Source organism: Olea europaea, chromosome 2, assembly GCF_002742605.1.
Source record: "Olea europaea var. sylvestris chromosome 2, O_europaea_v1, whole genome shotgun sequence".
Lineage (NCBI taxonomy): Eukaryota > Viridiplantae > Streptophyta > Magnoliopsida > Lamiales > Oleaceae > Olea > Olea europaea.
In genome coordinates, this window is record NC_036238.1 from 24,582,055 (window position 1) to 24,597,224 (window position 15,170).

The 15,170-nt window shown below is 35.2% G+C and overlaps 2 protein-coding genes and 1 pseudogene across 5 annotated transcripts; 2 read left to right on the top strand and 1 right to left on the bottom strand.

Annotated features, from left to right (window-relative positions):
• Positions 1-211: 211 nt before the first annotated feature.
• LOC111367666 (probable phospholipid-transporting ATPase 4) lies at positions 212-2,472 on the top strand. The gene is made up of 3 exons (XM_022988657.1): positions 212-337; positions 516-707; positions 1,619-2,472. The coding sequence occupies exons 1-3, from the start codon at positions 245-247 to the stop codon at positions 2,291-2,293; spliced, it is 960 nt and encodes a 319-aa protein (XP_022844425.1). The 5' UTR covers positions 212-244; the 3' UTR covers positions 2,294-2,472.
• A 606-nt stretch (positions 2,473-3,078) lies between these two features.
• Positions 3,079-6,734, top strand: LOC111367683 (casein kinase 1-like protein 2). Of its 4 annotated transcripts, none has more exons than XM_022988680.1 (14): positions 3,082-3,210; positions 3,633-3,673; positions 4,122-4,191; positions 4,281-4,429; positions 4,515-4,610; positions 4,700-4,767; positions 4,843-4,904; positions 4,988-5,051; positions 5,132-5,216; positions 5,299-5,425; positions 5,519-5,607; positions 5,812-5,869; positions 6,164-6,285; positions 6,371-6,734. In XM_022988680.1, exons 1-14 carry the CDS (start codon positions 3,126-3,128, stop codon positions 6,581-6,583), a joined length of 1,329 nt encoding a protein of 442 aa, XP_022844448.1. In that variant the 5' UTR covers positions 3,082-3,125; the 3' UTR covers positions 6,584-6,734. The 4 variants fall into 4 exon arrangements, with proteins under 4 accessions (XP_022844465.1, XP_022844473.1, XP_022844448.1 ...); XM_022988688.1 differs by having other exon boundaries at positions 3,129-3,536; XM_022988697.1 differs by lacking the exon at positions 6,371-6,734 and having other exon boundaries at positions 3,079-3,210; positions 6,035-6,285.
• On the bottom strand, positions 6,718-13,780 carry LOC111367674 (annotated as a pseudogene).
• Between the last annotated feature and the right edge of the window lie 1,390 nt (positions 13,781-15,170).

Here is a 15,170-nt window from a genome sequence, read left to right on the forward strand (position 1 = left end):
ATACTCTGTGGATTATACATTATAAATGGTTAATGCTAGATGCGCTGGCTGGAAAAAAAATAAAAAATTTCTTCTCAGAGATAATTTTAGTTTTATTTTATTGCTGATCAAGTTATTTTGCTTTTGTTTGGTTTTTTATAATTTGTGTAATTTACATTTTGTTCATGTCATGGGAGATTTTCATGAGCTTGTATTTTTTAGATCAAAATAAGCTGACATAATTTTGTCTTTTCTGTAGGCTGTAATGGCCAGCGACTTCGCCATTGCACAGTTTCGGTTTCTCGAGAGGCTTCTAGTTGTACATGGACATTGGTGCTACAAAAGAATTGCTCAGATGGTAATCATCTTAGCTGAACTTATTCTCGTTGATGTTGTTGAAATATACTTTAGCAATACAGATTTTCATCTATTTGCATGTACTAAACATGTTCATTATTGCATGGGTGTCGTTTTCCTTCGTTCTACTCTCCATCTTTATTTTATTCTCATTTTTATCTACAACTCTCTGCTTTCAGATCTGCTATTTCTTCTACAAAAATATTGCATTTGGCCTCACAATCTTCTACTTTGAGGCTTTTGCTGCCTTTTCTGGGCAGTCGGTTTATGTTGACTGGTACATGCTGCTGTTCAACGTTGTTCTTACGTCATTGCCGGTGATTTCACTTGGAGTATTCGAACAGGACGTGGATTCTGAAGTGTGTTTGCAGGTTATTCTTCTCTCGATCCTTTCTAAATTTTGTTTGCTTGAATTTTCTTCAAACTACCACAGCTCCAGCATGTGGGAATGCTGGGGATAAATGCACAAGGTCAATGAACTATTAGGCCATGTTTGATTGGCCTGGAATTCCAAGGAAAATGGAACGAAATTCCATCTTTAAAATTTTTTGTTGTTTGATTGGCAAAATTTTCCCTATAATTCATTTTCCACCTTTCTTGCCACATAAACCAATTTTTACTCTTTCCTTGAATTGGAATTATCATCATTTTAATTGACAATTTTCATGTAAAACAAAATCAAATGAACACCAAAAGATAGATGATTTTCTTGAATTTTATTGTTTTAAAATTTTTTTGGAAACAAATTTCAGTCCCAATAGCAGTAAAATTTATTCATTTAATTGACAATTTTTATTAAAACAAAGTCAAATGAACACAAAAAAACACTTTTATTTCAATGAATTCGACGTGGAAAATTATACCAATCAAACACAATAATTTACGATTTCCAGAAAAATAATTTCTAAACAATTCAATTTCCTGAAATTTATTTTCTTTCCAGTCAAATTCCATCTTTGCAATCAAACGGATTCTTAATGAAAATTCAATGTTGGCAATCAACTTAAACAATTTGGACATTGAACTTAAAAGTTTGTTACAATGTGATCGTTCATGTACTAACAGAACCTGACGTGGCAGTCTAATAGGCAAATAGATTAACAGTGAAGTCACTGTTTCCTTTAATCGAATTAGCGGAGATAGACAAAGTAACCAAATTTTAGCAAACTTTAAGTTCAGTGACATACTTGAAACAAAATGAAATATTGTTATGAGTTTGGTGACTACCAGTTTATTTAACCCGGCAATGCTTTATGCTGATGCAAACTTATGTATAATGCAGTTTCCTGCCCTATATCAGCAAGGACCAAAAAATTTGTTCTTCGACTGGAGCAGAATAATTGGGTGGATGGTAAATGGTCTATACACGTCCCTCATCATCTTTTTCCTCAACATTATCATCTTTTACGACCAAGCTTTCCGTTCTGGAGGCCAGACGGCTGATATGACTGCTGTTGGTACTGCTATGTTCACTTGCATCATTTGGGCCGTTAATTGCCAGATTGCACTTACGATGAGTCACTTCACATGGATACAACACTTGTTCGTTTGGGGCAGCGTCACTACATGGTATGTGTTTCTTGTATTCTACGGAGAATTGTCATCAGCCCTCGATGAAAATGCCTTCAAAATCCTCACAGAAGTTCTGGCTCCGGCCCCGATTTACTGGATCACCACCCTCTTAGTAACCATTGTCTGTAATCTCCCATACCTTGCACACATTTCTTTCCAAAGATCGTTCAATCCAATGGATCATCACGTCATTCAAGAAATCAAGTACTACAAGAGAGACATCGAGGATCGACATATGTGGAAACGAGAGCGATCAAAGGCAAGACAGGAGACAAAGATCGGATTCACAGCCCGAGTCGATGCGAAAATCAGGCTGTTAAAAGGGAGACTGCAGAAAAAGTATTCATTAATGAGTGCACCTTCTGTAATATCACAGCAAACATAATTATTGTGCATTTAAGATTTTTATTTCTAGGTTTCTTGGCTGTTTGCAAATTTCCCTCTTTGTTTTCCTTATTGAACCTTGTTGGTTCATTCTTAGTGTATATTTTGTCCAACATAGTGAGGTATTCCTAACACCAAAGCACTTTGGCTGTTGTATGTATGATATTTTTCAGGTGATTATCACTGCCTTGTGAATATATAAAAATATATATTTGCCTTTATTCCTCTTCCCTGTCTAAGCATTGTTATTTAATGGATCGTATTTCGTTCATTTCATCGGGATGTTCGTGAACAAGAACTTGCATAGAAAGGATAGGATCGAATCAAATGTAAAATTCCCACTTGTGTATTGTTGTTGAGCTGAGCAATTAATAATTTTCCAGAAAGTATGACTTTTTTTTAACTATAAAAACTTAAACGTTAAAGAATTTAAATACAACGAAATGTAAAATTCTTGACAATGTGATCTCGATCAAATTGTTTTGATGCTGCGTTAATATTACTTGATGGATGCCATCTATTTGAAAGTCAAAATTAGATTTCGACCCTCGTTTGTTTCCATTTTCTGTCAAATTTTTTTTTTCTACATATTCATTTTTAATCATACATCTAAATAGAGGAATATTCTACACGTAAATTCAATATTTTTTTCCACTTTTTAATCACGAATTTTGCAAAAATTCGCTATTCAAAACAACATTTATCCATAAAAAGGGCCACCAACCAGGGGCTAAGGTTGTTAGATAGACAGACTGCAAGAATCTGACAAATTAAAATTAATAGAAATTTACACGTGTGGATAGACTGCAATAATAAGACAAATTAAAATAAAAATGCTGACAAATAGGGAAATATGCCATTCGAATATGCATGTTTTATTAGTTGGAACAACAGCGGTGATCATCAGAGGAAAAAATGGTTACTTATTTTCTAACATTTATGAATAATTAACTGTATTATTACAACCTAGGTGTAAACGAAAAGTCTGCGGGTGTCGGTAAAATCGAAGCCCTGAGCCAAGAAGAGGAGATACCTATGTTTCATTTTATACAATGATAATTCACTTTGCCACCTCCCTCTGTTTCCTGCTTTAATTCTGCAATTTCAGCTCAATTGTTAGTTACTTATAAGTTGCTTTTTAAAGGGTATTTTATTATCACGGGACTGGATGGAGCCCCGGGTAGGAAATAAGTTTCAGCTAGGCCGGAAAATTGGAAGTGGTTCATTTGGAGAGATTTATATAGGTCTATTTTGAATTTTGTATTTTTATTTTTCACTTCTTGAATTTGATCATTTTTGTTTCTTTTTCTTGTTGGGCAATTTGTTTATTAATTTTGCAGGTACCAATATTCAGACGAATGAAGAGGTTGCAATTAAGCTCGTGAGTAATTAGAAAACCTCTTCGTACAATTTCTGCTTTATGGGACATTCAGAGCATGTTTGGCTAAGCTTAAAAAATTTACTTCTTTACTTGGATAGCAAGGTAACTAGAGTTACTTTCGGAAAAAGTAAGTTATCCAAAAAGTGTAAGGGATACTTATTTTTCAGGCGTCGCCAGACAATCAGACATGCTCTTATGCTCTTAGTCGATCGTTAAGGTCCTTTCGAGTGTCGTTATTATATGTTGGTATGTCAAGTCAAAATTTCATTCTTCGAAACTCATGTTCTTTGTTAGACATGACATGCTAATTCAATATCCTGTTTTCTCATGGTTTAGCATTTATGTTTCTGTATTTTTTGCTCTTGTTAGCTAACATTCGTTACTTATTTTTTAATAAGTTGTTAGATTCTTAATATCACAAATAGCTTCTGCTTTTCTGTATATGCAGGAAAATATCAAGACAAAGCATCCTCAGTTGCATTACGAGTCAAGGTCGTACAAAACACTACAAGGAGGAAGTAATGATCCCTTTCACTGTTTCAGTTGCCAGTCATTATTTTTCTTTTTGCTTCTTTATTGACTATAATCATTTCTTCCATATCGGTAGCTGGAATTCCCAACCTTAAATGGTTCGGAGTCGAGGGAGACTATAATGTCCTTGTTATGGATTTACTGGGACCTAGTCTTGAAGACCTGTTTAACTCCTGTAATCGGAAGCTATCTCTAAAGACCGTTCTCATGCTGGCAGATCAGATGGTAAAATATCTCTTTGGTTGTGTTTGATTAAGAATTTGAGACATTTTCATGCTTCAATTCTCCTGGGAGTTCTTATTCTTTTCAGATTAACCGGATCGAGTTTATTCATTCTAAGTCTTTCCTTCATCGGGATATTAAGCCCGACAACTTCCTGATGGGCTTGGGAAGGCATGCAAATCAGGTTTCCTTTTTTTAAAACTTCCCCCCCCCTTTCATTTTAACTGTTTGCTTATCTTATCTCTTGATCCTTACAGCTACCAAATTATGTAGGTCTATATTATTGATCTTGGACTTGCCAAGAAATTCAGAGACTCCTCGACTCGTCACATTCCATATAGGTAAGCTCTCTTGAATATCAGAACTTCAAAAGTGATATAAAAGAATCTTCTTATGATGCTGTCTGTGTAATGCAGAGAAAATAAAAATTTGATTGGAACAGCCAGATATGCCAGCATGAATACTCATCTCGGAATTGGTATTTACGTTATATTTTGTTTCATCTTAAACATTTGCTAAAAGTGATTTGATTAAGCACTGCATCATGTTTTTTTTGCACAGAACAAAGTCGCAGGGACGATTTGGAATCACTTGGATATGTTCTCATGTATTTCTTAAGAGGAAGGTATGTCTACGTATTTGTCCTTTTTTTTTTCTCCTATGTTTTCCTTACATTACGTGTGCTTATTTTGCCCAAATGTGTAGTCTTCCCTGGCAGGGGTTGAATGCTGGAACAAAGAAACGGAAATATGAAAAAATTAGCGAAAGGAAAGTTACAACCTCGATTGAGGTAACTGATGTTTCAGCTGTCTTCCAGGCAGTTATACATTTTGCTCGATGGGAGACTGATTCTGAAGCTCACTTTTCTTTAGGCATTATGTCGTGGCTATCCTACGGAATTCGCGTCTTACTTCCATTATTGTCGTTCGCTTAGGTTTGATGATAAACCGGATTATACTTATTTAAAGAGAATTTTCCGCGAGCTTTTCATTCGTGAAGGTTTTGACGTACTCCTAAGCATTACTAACTTATGTTTGCTGCTTTTCGGATTTGAATATCGTACTTTTACTCCTTGTCTCTCTTCCCGTGCAGGTTTTCAATGTGACTATGTATTTGACTGGACCATTTTGACATATCAGGAGTCTCGCTCTCCCCTAGCCAATCCTCCACTTCAAGAGCTTGTAAGTAACATAAAGTTCTGGCTTACACCCAAGTCATAGAGAAAGTTTGGCTAAGCTTAAAAGGTTTACTTATAAGTAAATAAATTATAAGTTGGTTTGTAATAAACAACATTTTTATATCTAAACACATTTGGAAACAAAAAATTTAACATTTACTTTAAACTCAACAAAACATGCTCATAGGCATGTTGATTTTCGGGACAGGGTGTAACTGCAGGAACAAGTTCAGGAATGCTGCATGCTAATGTTGATCCACAATCAGGTGAATCCTGGTCTGGTGCCTTGCAAGTTTTGATTCTCTATTCATGACACCAAAATAGCTGCATTTGATTTTATGGATCAACCATTTGATTTGGGGCAGGTTTTTAATTAGAGGTTTTATAAGCCTAACTGGACCGGTTTTGGTCCCGGTTTCCATTTTTTCCAGTTGAATCGGCCGGGCCAGTCCAGTTTTTAAACACTGCTTAAAACCATAGATTTTCTGGTAGACCAGCACTTAGCTCTGTATAGAGTGTACGCAGACAGCCGCGAGTATAATTCTACAGCTGTTTTTTAGGTGACAATGAAAGAAAAGCCCACCGTTGTTCTTTCGCAAAGTCAACTCATGGTAGAAAATTTTTGAATTCTGGAACAACACAGAAAGATCCACTTGCTAATGACTTAGTCATGAGTAAAGAGGTAAGTCCTCTCTTTCCTTTCCCACGGCATCTGTCTCTGTTAATCTTGTTCATAATTTCCCGTTACTTGTGATTGCTTTTTGCAGTTATCAAATTTCAATATTTTCCGGTCGAATGGATCTTCTATGCGACCAGTTATCTCTAGTAAACATGATCCAGTGACCGCTGGGGAGGATTCCGACCCTTCACGTGGAACTTCAGCAGTATGTGCTGATTACAAGTGCTCATCTTCTAAATTGAATGTAAAGGATTTCGAGTTGACCCTCGAGGGTATTCAGAGCTTGAGTTTCCAAGTGTGACATATTAGAATTTTCTCATTCCTAGTTACTGTAAATCTTTGGAATGCTATGCCTTAAATTCATACTACTCTGTTGGAGATGGCTTCCATCTTTGTTCTAATGCTCTATTAGAATGACATTAAGAATAAGAACTATTTCTGTTTAAATCAAACGTATTTATATAATAGCAGCATCAATAGTCAAATTTCTGTCTGGTACAAAATAACTTCATTGAAATAACTTGTGAAAAAAAAACTTCACTAACTCAATTGATTTTCTTTGAGCCAAGAACAAGAAAGTGGGTTGGAGAAAATGGCCTGTCTTCTAAGCTACAAAACTAGGCTCTGAAAAATCAATTAGCTTGTTTCTTCCGAGCAAACCGCTGAAGAGATCTAGGCAGTTGATTTTCCTCTTCCATGTTCTTCCTCTTCTTTTTCGATAACCCATCCCCTTTAGCTTGTTCCAAGAAAGGTTTCTTAGCTTTCTCTATTGCTTCTCTCTTCTTCCTTGCCACCTTGCTTGGCTTACTCCGACCTTTAGTTTTCTTCTTGAAAGATAAATTTTTTGCAGCTTCTACAGCACCTTCCAGTTCGGCCTCTATCTCCTGTTTAGCCGGTCTTTCTTTCTTTCTTGTAGGCTTCACTGAACCAATCTTCGTCGGGTTCAACATGATCGTCTCTGGTGGGAGTTTGTCAAGAAGAGAATGGACCTCCCTCTCTTTCCTCTGTTTAGAAGTTTCAAATGGGTTCGCCACCCAAGAGTCAAAGTTGGCTTCTCCGGATCCAGGAATCAAGATTGACGACCAACCCATCGAGTGCCCTATGCCCAAAACATCTTCATAGGGTCTGAATGCCAACTTTTGTATTTGGTACCCTTTAGCAATGGAATGGCTCATATAGCGGCTATAATTCTGAGATCCCGATAAATCTCTCAATACCTGAACAAAGGATCCAGTGGCAGTAGCAAGCAAACCTTTCTGACTAAAATTCATCGTCTTAGTTTGACCTGGTAATGTTTGAAGAACCTCAAACTTCCTCAAGTCCCAAAGCTTTATCTTCCTCTCCATACCAGCTGTTGCCATGAGATGGCCATTGGAATGAAATGCCAAAGCCGTAACAGGCCCGTGATGACAGAACATCTTGACAAGGGGAGCAGAACTTGTAGGCTTCCACATGCTCACCGTGCCACCAGAATGGCCAACAGCAACTACACTATTGAAAGGATTTACCTGCATTACATCGGACCGACCTAGAAAATTTCAGAAAAAAAAAAAAAAAAACACCCTTGAAATCTGTCAGAAACAGTCTCCAGCATGGTAAAAGAATAATGTAAGTATTACAAAATGAAAACCTTGTACTAGCATCATCGTGACAGATTACTAACCTTCAAGCAATGCAGTTCTGTACCATTGCGGTCATATATATATGTGTACCTGTTACATTTAAGTAGACATATTCAGTTAAGCACAGAGAATTTTAGTTATTTATTATTAATAATACACTGGAAAATATTACAATTTTGAGCATTTGCTTAAATGATAGTCAATGTAACATTAAGAGTTTCTCCAGGAAAAGAAGTTATTTTTGTGTTACGTGATCAACATACTTCACATTAAGCAAAACTGGAAAACAATTGCAAAGTACACAGCTACAGATTTGGGTCCATAGACAGGTAACTTGATTCGAAAATGGATCAGGTAGTTTGGATTTGCACGGCAAAAGAATGACTGAAGTCACTAATTTAATGTGGTCCACCCATCTCTCCAAATCAGGAAGTGCCAAACAACCAAATCTAATGATCTGTCCAACATGCACCAGAAAATGTATGCAAGCCATGGTACATAGATAAACCACAACGTGGATGAGCAAACATGCAGGCAGCAAGTGCAATTGGAAAAGGTTTCCACCTCATCATCTCTGATGTTACAAGAGGACTAAGAAAAGGTTGGAGCAACAAAAATCAAGACAGCAAATAGTACATTCCAGGCCATGCTGGATGCACTTGTCTTTGGGGTGAAAATGAAAATCTTTCCTAATTATGATCATTTACATTCATATTATAACTAAAAGGACAAGAAACCTTACTTCTTTTGGGCAGCAGCAAAAAACATCTCGTTATGCAAGAACACCACATCACGCACAGTTTCCCTAACCTAAAAGAACAAGTAATAATAATTATTCTCTACAAAATACTAAAGAAGATTCTCAAAACCATCATAAGAAATATTTAGACAGTCAAATGACCAAATTAGCTATACAACAATGTAAAGAACACTTCCAGTGAGAAACAAACTACCATTCAACCAATATACTGAGCCTACAAATCAACAAATGCTGTGGACGTTCCTTATAGCTCATCAGCAAAGTTCACTAGCATGTTAATTTAAGAATGCTTTTGTGAAAAGGTGCTAGATTATGAATTCTGCTCTTATAGCGAACGAATGCATTGACTTAGGAATACGTCGATATTCAAAAGGCGTATGATCACGTGAACTGGGGGTTTCTTTTGTATATGCTCAGGCGATGTGGCTTTGGGGATAAGTGGTGTAAGTGAATTCAGTTTTGTATCTCTACAGTTTCATTCTCAGTTTTGATCAACGGCACCCTTGAGAATTATATCCGGAGTAGCAGAGATTTGAGGCAAGAGGATCCGTTGTCTCCATTACTGTTTGTTATAGTAATGGAGGCCTTCAGTAAGATGATTGAGAAAGCTATGAGGAAGGGTCTGTTAAGAGGCTTTATGGTTGTTCATCTAAAGGTTTCCCATTTGTTATTTGCAGATGATACATTGATTTTCTGTGATGCGAATGATGAACAATTTAGGAACTTGCGCTGTTTGCTTCTGTACTTTGAAGCGGTATCTGTATTAAAGATAAATTTGCAAAAATCTAAGGCTATTCTAGTAGGAGGGGTCGCTAACATGGAAGAGTTGGCTCCTATATTAGATTGTAGAGTTGCGCAGTTGCCTATATCATATCTTGGGCATCCTTTAGGTGCATGGTTTAAAAGTACACGTATTTGGAATGGTATTATATAAAGGGTGTAGAGAAGATTAGTGGGGTGGAAGCGTATGTACCTTTCAAAAGGAGGCCGTCTTCCTCTCATTAAATCTACTCTCTCTAATCTCCCTACCTATTTTTTGTCATTGTTTCCTATTTCTATTGCAACGATAAATAGATTAAAGAGGATCCAAAGGGAATTTCTTTGGGCAAGGTGGGGGGAGAAGTGAAAATTTCATTTGGTTAATTGAGATAATGTTTGTTCTTCTATTACGGTAGAGGGGTCTTGGATTGAGGAGCCTTCTATTGTTTAACAAAGCCTTATTGGGCAAGTGGCTGTGGAGATTTAGAGTAGAGTGGGAGAGTTTTTGGAGAGAAATCATATGGTGAAGTATGGTGTTATGGAGAGGGTTGGTGTTCGGTTGAGGGTCATGGCTCAAGGGATGAGTTTGTGGAGGTATGTCAGGAAAGGGTGGGGAAATTTTCAAGATAGATTGACTTTTGTGGTGGGAAATGATAAGAATGTCAGATTCTGAGATGATTGTTGGTGTGGAGATCAACCACTAAAGGCGAGATTTCCTTCTCTGCATCATATAGCTTTAGGGTGGTGAATGAGGTATTAGCTATACATAATGGGAGTTTTAGCTGGAACATCGGAGGGGTTTATAGAATTGGGAATTAGATAATCATGCGCTTTTTTTTACCTCCGGTAGGAGAGGATTAGTGTAGCAGGTGAATGGTGGCACGAAATGGTATTTTCCCCGTTCGCACTTATTTTAGATCCTTATTAGAACCTGTAAAGAGTTCATTCCCTTGGAAGAGAGTATGGCAGTGTAAATTGCCTCAATGGGTAGCATTTTTACTGTGGACGATTGTGAGGAATCAGGTGTTAACGATGAATAATCTTAGAAGAAAATGATGTTATGTTACCCAGTGATATTATATGTGTAAGAGGGATGGAGAGACAAATGACCACTTGTTCATTCACTGTAATGATGTTTGTTGGTTATGGAACAATATTCTGACTTCTTAATTCATAGAATTGGGTGTTGCCAAGGTGTATAGAGGACGCGATGTAGGCATGGAGGAAAAAACTTCGAGATAAGAATAGCAAACTTGTTTGGGATCTTATTCGAGGATGCATTGTATAGTGTGTGTGTGTGTGGAGAGAGAAAGGAACAACAGCTGTTTTGAAGATCAAACACAGAAGACAGAGCAGTTTAGAGAATTATTTTATCTCACTTTGTATACTTAATTTAATGCTACGGCTACCAATCCGATAGAAGGGTTGTCTAATTTCATGTTGTTTCTATCTTGTTTGAATTGATAAGGCACTTCTTGTGTATTATATTATTATTTAATTTATAAAATTACTTGATTGCCTATCAAAAAAAGAAATAGAAAAAAAGAAGAGGAACTAATTTGTCTATTATATAATCTATGCATGGCTATATAGGGCAAGAAGTCCACAGCTTCATTATTATTCTTTTGAGACATTTAGAAGAAACTGGGTTTTTTAATTATCCAGACAAGAAAAATAAAGAAGGCTTCATTTGGATGCCCTTAAGCCAATTATACAAGAAAAGAAAATTATTTCTATAATATTATTACGCAAAACCTCGAAAGAGGTCATTCCAGTATTATTTTAAGTGAATGGGGGCAAGGAGAATCACACAAAACAGAACAAGTATTAATCAGAGTCTGCGTGTAGATGACTGAAAAATGAAAGTGATAAGATACCTGAAATTCTTTGATGAGGTTCATACTTTTCATGTCTAGAATGGCCATATGACCCTTTCGTCCAGCTACGGTCATATACCGACCACTAGGGGTGAAATCGAGGGAGTATGGACCGAGATCTGGAAAAAAAAAAAGGTATTAACTGATTGGGGAAAAAAGTTGAACTAAGCCCCCGTTTGACCCCCATTAATTTTCAGTCTATTATATTTCATTTTTTACTCTCCCATTTTCAACCACACAATTTTTCATAAAATAATATTACACGTAAATCGAAAACTTTTACTTCTTTTTCAACCACTCATTTTTCAAAAAAACACTATTCCACCCATTTTCATTACTACAAAATGGGGGCCAAATGGTGGCTAAAATTGTAAAATGTACTCAATAGAATAGCATATGAATCTTACAACTGCAGATTGGTCAGAACGTAATTTTCTCATTGCATCAGAAAATAGTCAGAAGTAATAGGAATGAGGTCTCAACCTGGAAGGATTATATCATATTGGTTTCTTGAACCCAGAATGTCCACTTCACGAGCAATGGCTTCCTGCTTAATATTCCATGTTCTCTCAATACCTTCTGCTTCCAAATAACCTCCTTCACTGGGCATAAGCCACTGAGGAAAAAGAAAACCATACTTCAGAACACAGTAAGCTAAAATTGAAGTCATGTGACAATTCAAAATTCATTGCTAAGGAAAAACAAATAGGGAAACGGGAAACCTCTGCACAAATTGAACTAAAAAATGTTGGGATATTAAAAAAAATCACCTTCTCAGCCTTGGCAGCAGCTTTTGCTGATTTTCCATACAAATCTTCCCTCACAGCTAGCTGACCCTTCAATTTTTTATCTTGTAAAACCTGTAAAAATAGAACTAATAATCTAAATGCTCGCCAAAAATCATTCAACCAAAAAAGATTAGTAAAAATATAGACAATGCTTTCATACCTCTAAATTAGCAGCTTCACCTCTCATATACTTCATTACATTCATATCCTCCTCTTCAGAAATACCCTGCAAAACAAATCCATTTTAAGCCTCCATCTGGAAAATTTATAAATCATTTAAAAATGGTCAATCTTCATTTCCAATCACACATTTCACTGGACTCACAAGTACTGTTCATTTGTCCACTACTCATTTCTATTTATTTATAAATTAAACCATTTATATATTCTTCCCTACGAAGGCTGAGTTTGAAATTCAAAAATTAACAGTTATAAACAATTTTCCTTTATTTTGTCATTTGTCCAATGTGAGTTTTTTTTGTTCTTTTACCTTTTCTATGGCAGGCACAGGATTAATTTGAACATCATTTGCTACCTTCAGCCCCATCTTTTTCACTTTTTACAATTAAACCGCTAAATTCAAGCTGCAAAGAAAATGAAAAGGAGATATTATCATATAGATGAAATATGGAAAATATATACAAAAGAAAACTATGTTGCTAATAACAGAAACAAATATATTTATACCAGCAAAATAAAGGCTGGTTGAGAATGAATAAGGATTAAAAAATGTTGATGGGTGAGTAGGGGCCAAGAGATTGAATAAAAGAAATAATAGAGTTAAAATACTAGAATTATTATTTATTTATTTTTGGTTATTTTACCTTTAAGGATTTAAACTATGCAGGTTTGGATTATGGGATGTATAGTCAGGTGAGGTGGACCAACGCATGGACTTGTACCGTTTAGGAAGGCTTATTTGCTCAGCGTTCTGGGTAAGGTGGACAAGATCCGTTGGGTCTGGGGTTATTAGGAAGCGGACTGAACAACTTTTAATTGAGAATTTTATTAATAAAACCACTGGTTCCATGTATAAGACACAGAACCAACCTGTTGCAATTCGATTATGTATTTCGACAAAATGCAGTCGCCAAGGCTACTGGACAGTACCAAATGAGTTTCACAATCACTAATTAATTCACATTCTCGAAGCCTTAGCCACTATTAAGTAAATTGTATGATGCTTTTACTGGAGAAGTGGGAAAAGAGAAAACAAAGAGTTAACACTGCATTGTTTTAATACAAAATATATTAAGTTGATTAAAGCAGAAAATCTCCATTGTCAGAACTTGGTTTCAACTGAAGGTCCTACATATTAGCTAGACACAGCTTGAAGATTACCCAAAAATAGGTAAGTCAAATTTTCATCAGTCTCTTGCTTGCTATAACAAATTTTAGAGGAAGTATAAAATCTCTTCAAAATTTTATGATTTGTTCAAAGGCTCATGAAATTAAGTTGCATATTTACATAGCAATATAACACAAAAGTTTATACACCTTCCGTGAAGAAAAGTTTTGGGCTAATTACTTAACATATCAACATGGCAGAAAAATCTAACACTAAGGCGGAGCCACATTGTTCCGGGTATTTCACCTATTACACTTGAGGGGCGGCCAGTTTTTAAGGCAAGGAGAAAACCATAAACAATCGCATCAAGACTTCAAGAGAAATATTTCCGAAAAAAATCACTGCTGATAGAAGAAGATTAGCATCAAGAAACAACAATTATGGAAAAATAAATAGATTATATGGAGTTGAGTTGAATTTAAATCATTCACAACAATCTGCGATTTCAACATACCAATGAAATTCGATAATACCTTCCGATTTCGTTGATGACGAAGCAGGGTAGTAATCACAGTAACACGAGATAAATTGGTGCCAATGGGAGATGAATGTGTCCTTTTTTCCCTCTCCCAAATTTTTTGCTTAAAACCGAGGAGGAGAACCTTAAACCCCTTGTCTCACTTTCTTTATGAATAAGACAGGAATGGGTTATAGCTGGATATGGGCGCCTTTTAATTGGGCTTTACAAGTTTTTTCCCCATTCTAGTCCAGTTTTCAGATGGGCCTCAATCAAGTAAATAATAAATAATATTATTTATTAATATAACACCAGATTAATTGTCAAAATATGATAGATCCTAATAAATGAGTCAAAAAAATTTGTATTTAATCGAACATATAATTTAATGAACAAGTGATGCCACTTAAATCGATATTAAGCATCAGTGATGTTGAATAACATTACTCATTAAAAAAAATGGATAAATTATACAAATACTTTCAAAGGTAGGACTTTCTCATAAATTATTGCGAAAGGGTTTACAATTAACAAACCGTATTTACAATTAACAAACCGTATTCATAATTTTTTTAAAAATTTCATTCTCCAATTGCTTTACGAGTTCAATTTTTCAAGTAAAACACCAACAAAATTTACTATGCAAAATATGTTGCAATTTTATTACGAATTAAAAATTTTTGTTTCTATTATTTTTATGAAAGTTCAATTTTCGATTTATACTGGCAAGTTAGTATATAAAAATTTAATTTTTGGGTCAATTAGAGGAATGTATACAAAGTATTAGTGAAAATGTAAATATAAATATAAATTAAGGGCTTGTCTTGAAAAGTAATATGCTTTGTCATTTTTTTTTTAAAATCCCACACTATCTAATTTTAATTTTATTTATTTATCTAATTTTTTTGATTCGGTAAAAGAATGAATACAGCTTGGGGTTAAATCAACCAATGGCTACTCAACTTTATACTTAAGGTCCGTTTGATTACAATTATGAAATTTGGGTGGAAAGAAAAACGAATTTCGGGAAATTAAATTGCATAGAACTTGTTTTTCTGGGAATTGTCAATTAATGACTTTTTGATTGATATAATTTTTCACCTGAAAATATTGAAATTTTCTATCTTTTGATATTCGTTTCACTTTTTTCATGAAAATTGTTAATTAAAGGGATAAAATTTATTACAATTGTGGATATAATTTGCTCCAATTGCCAATATAAAAAAAAAAAAAAAAAAACTTAAAAAATAATTTTCACTAAAACTAAAGGAAAATAA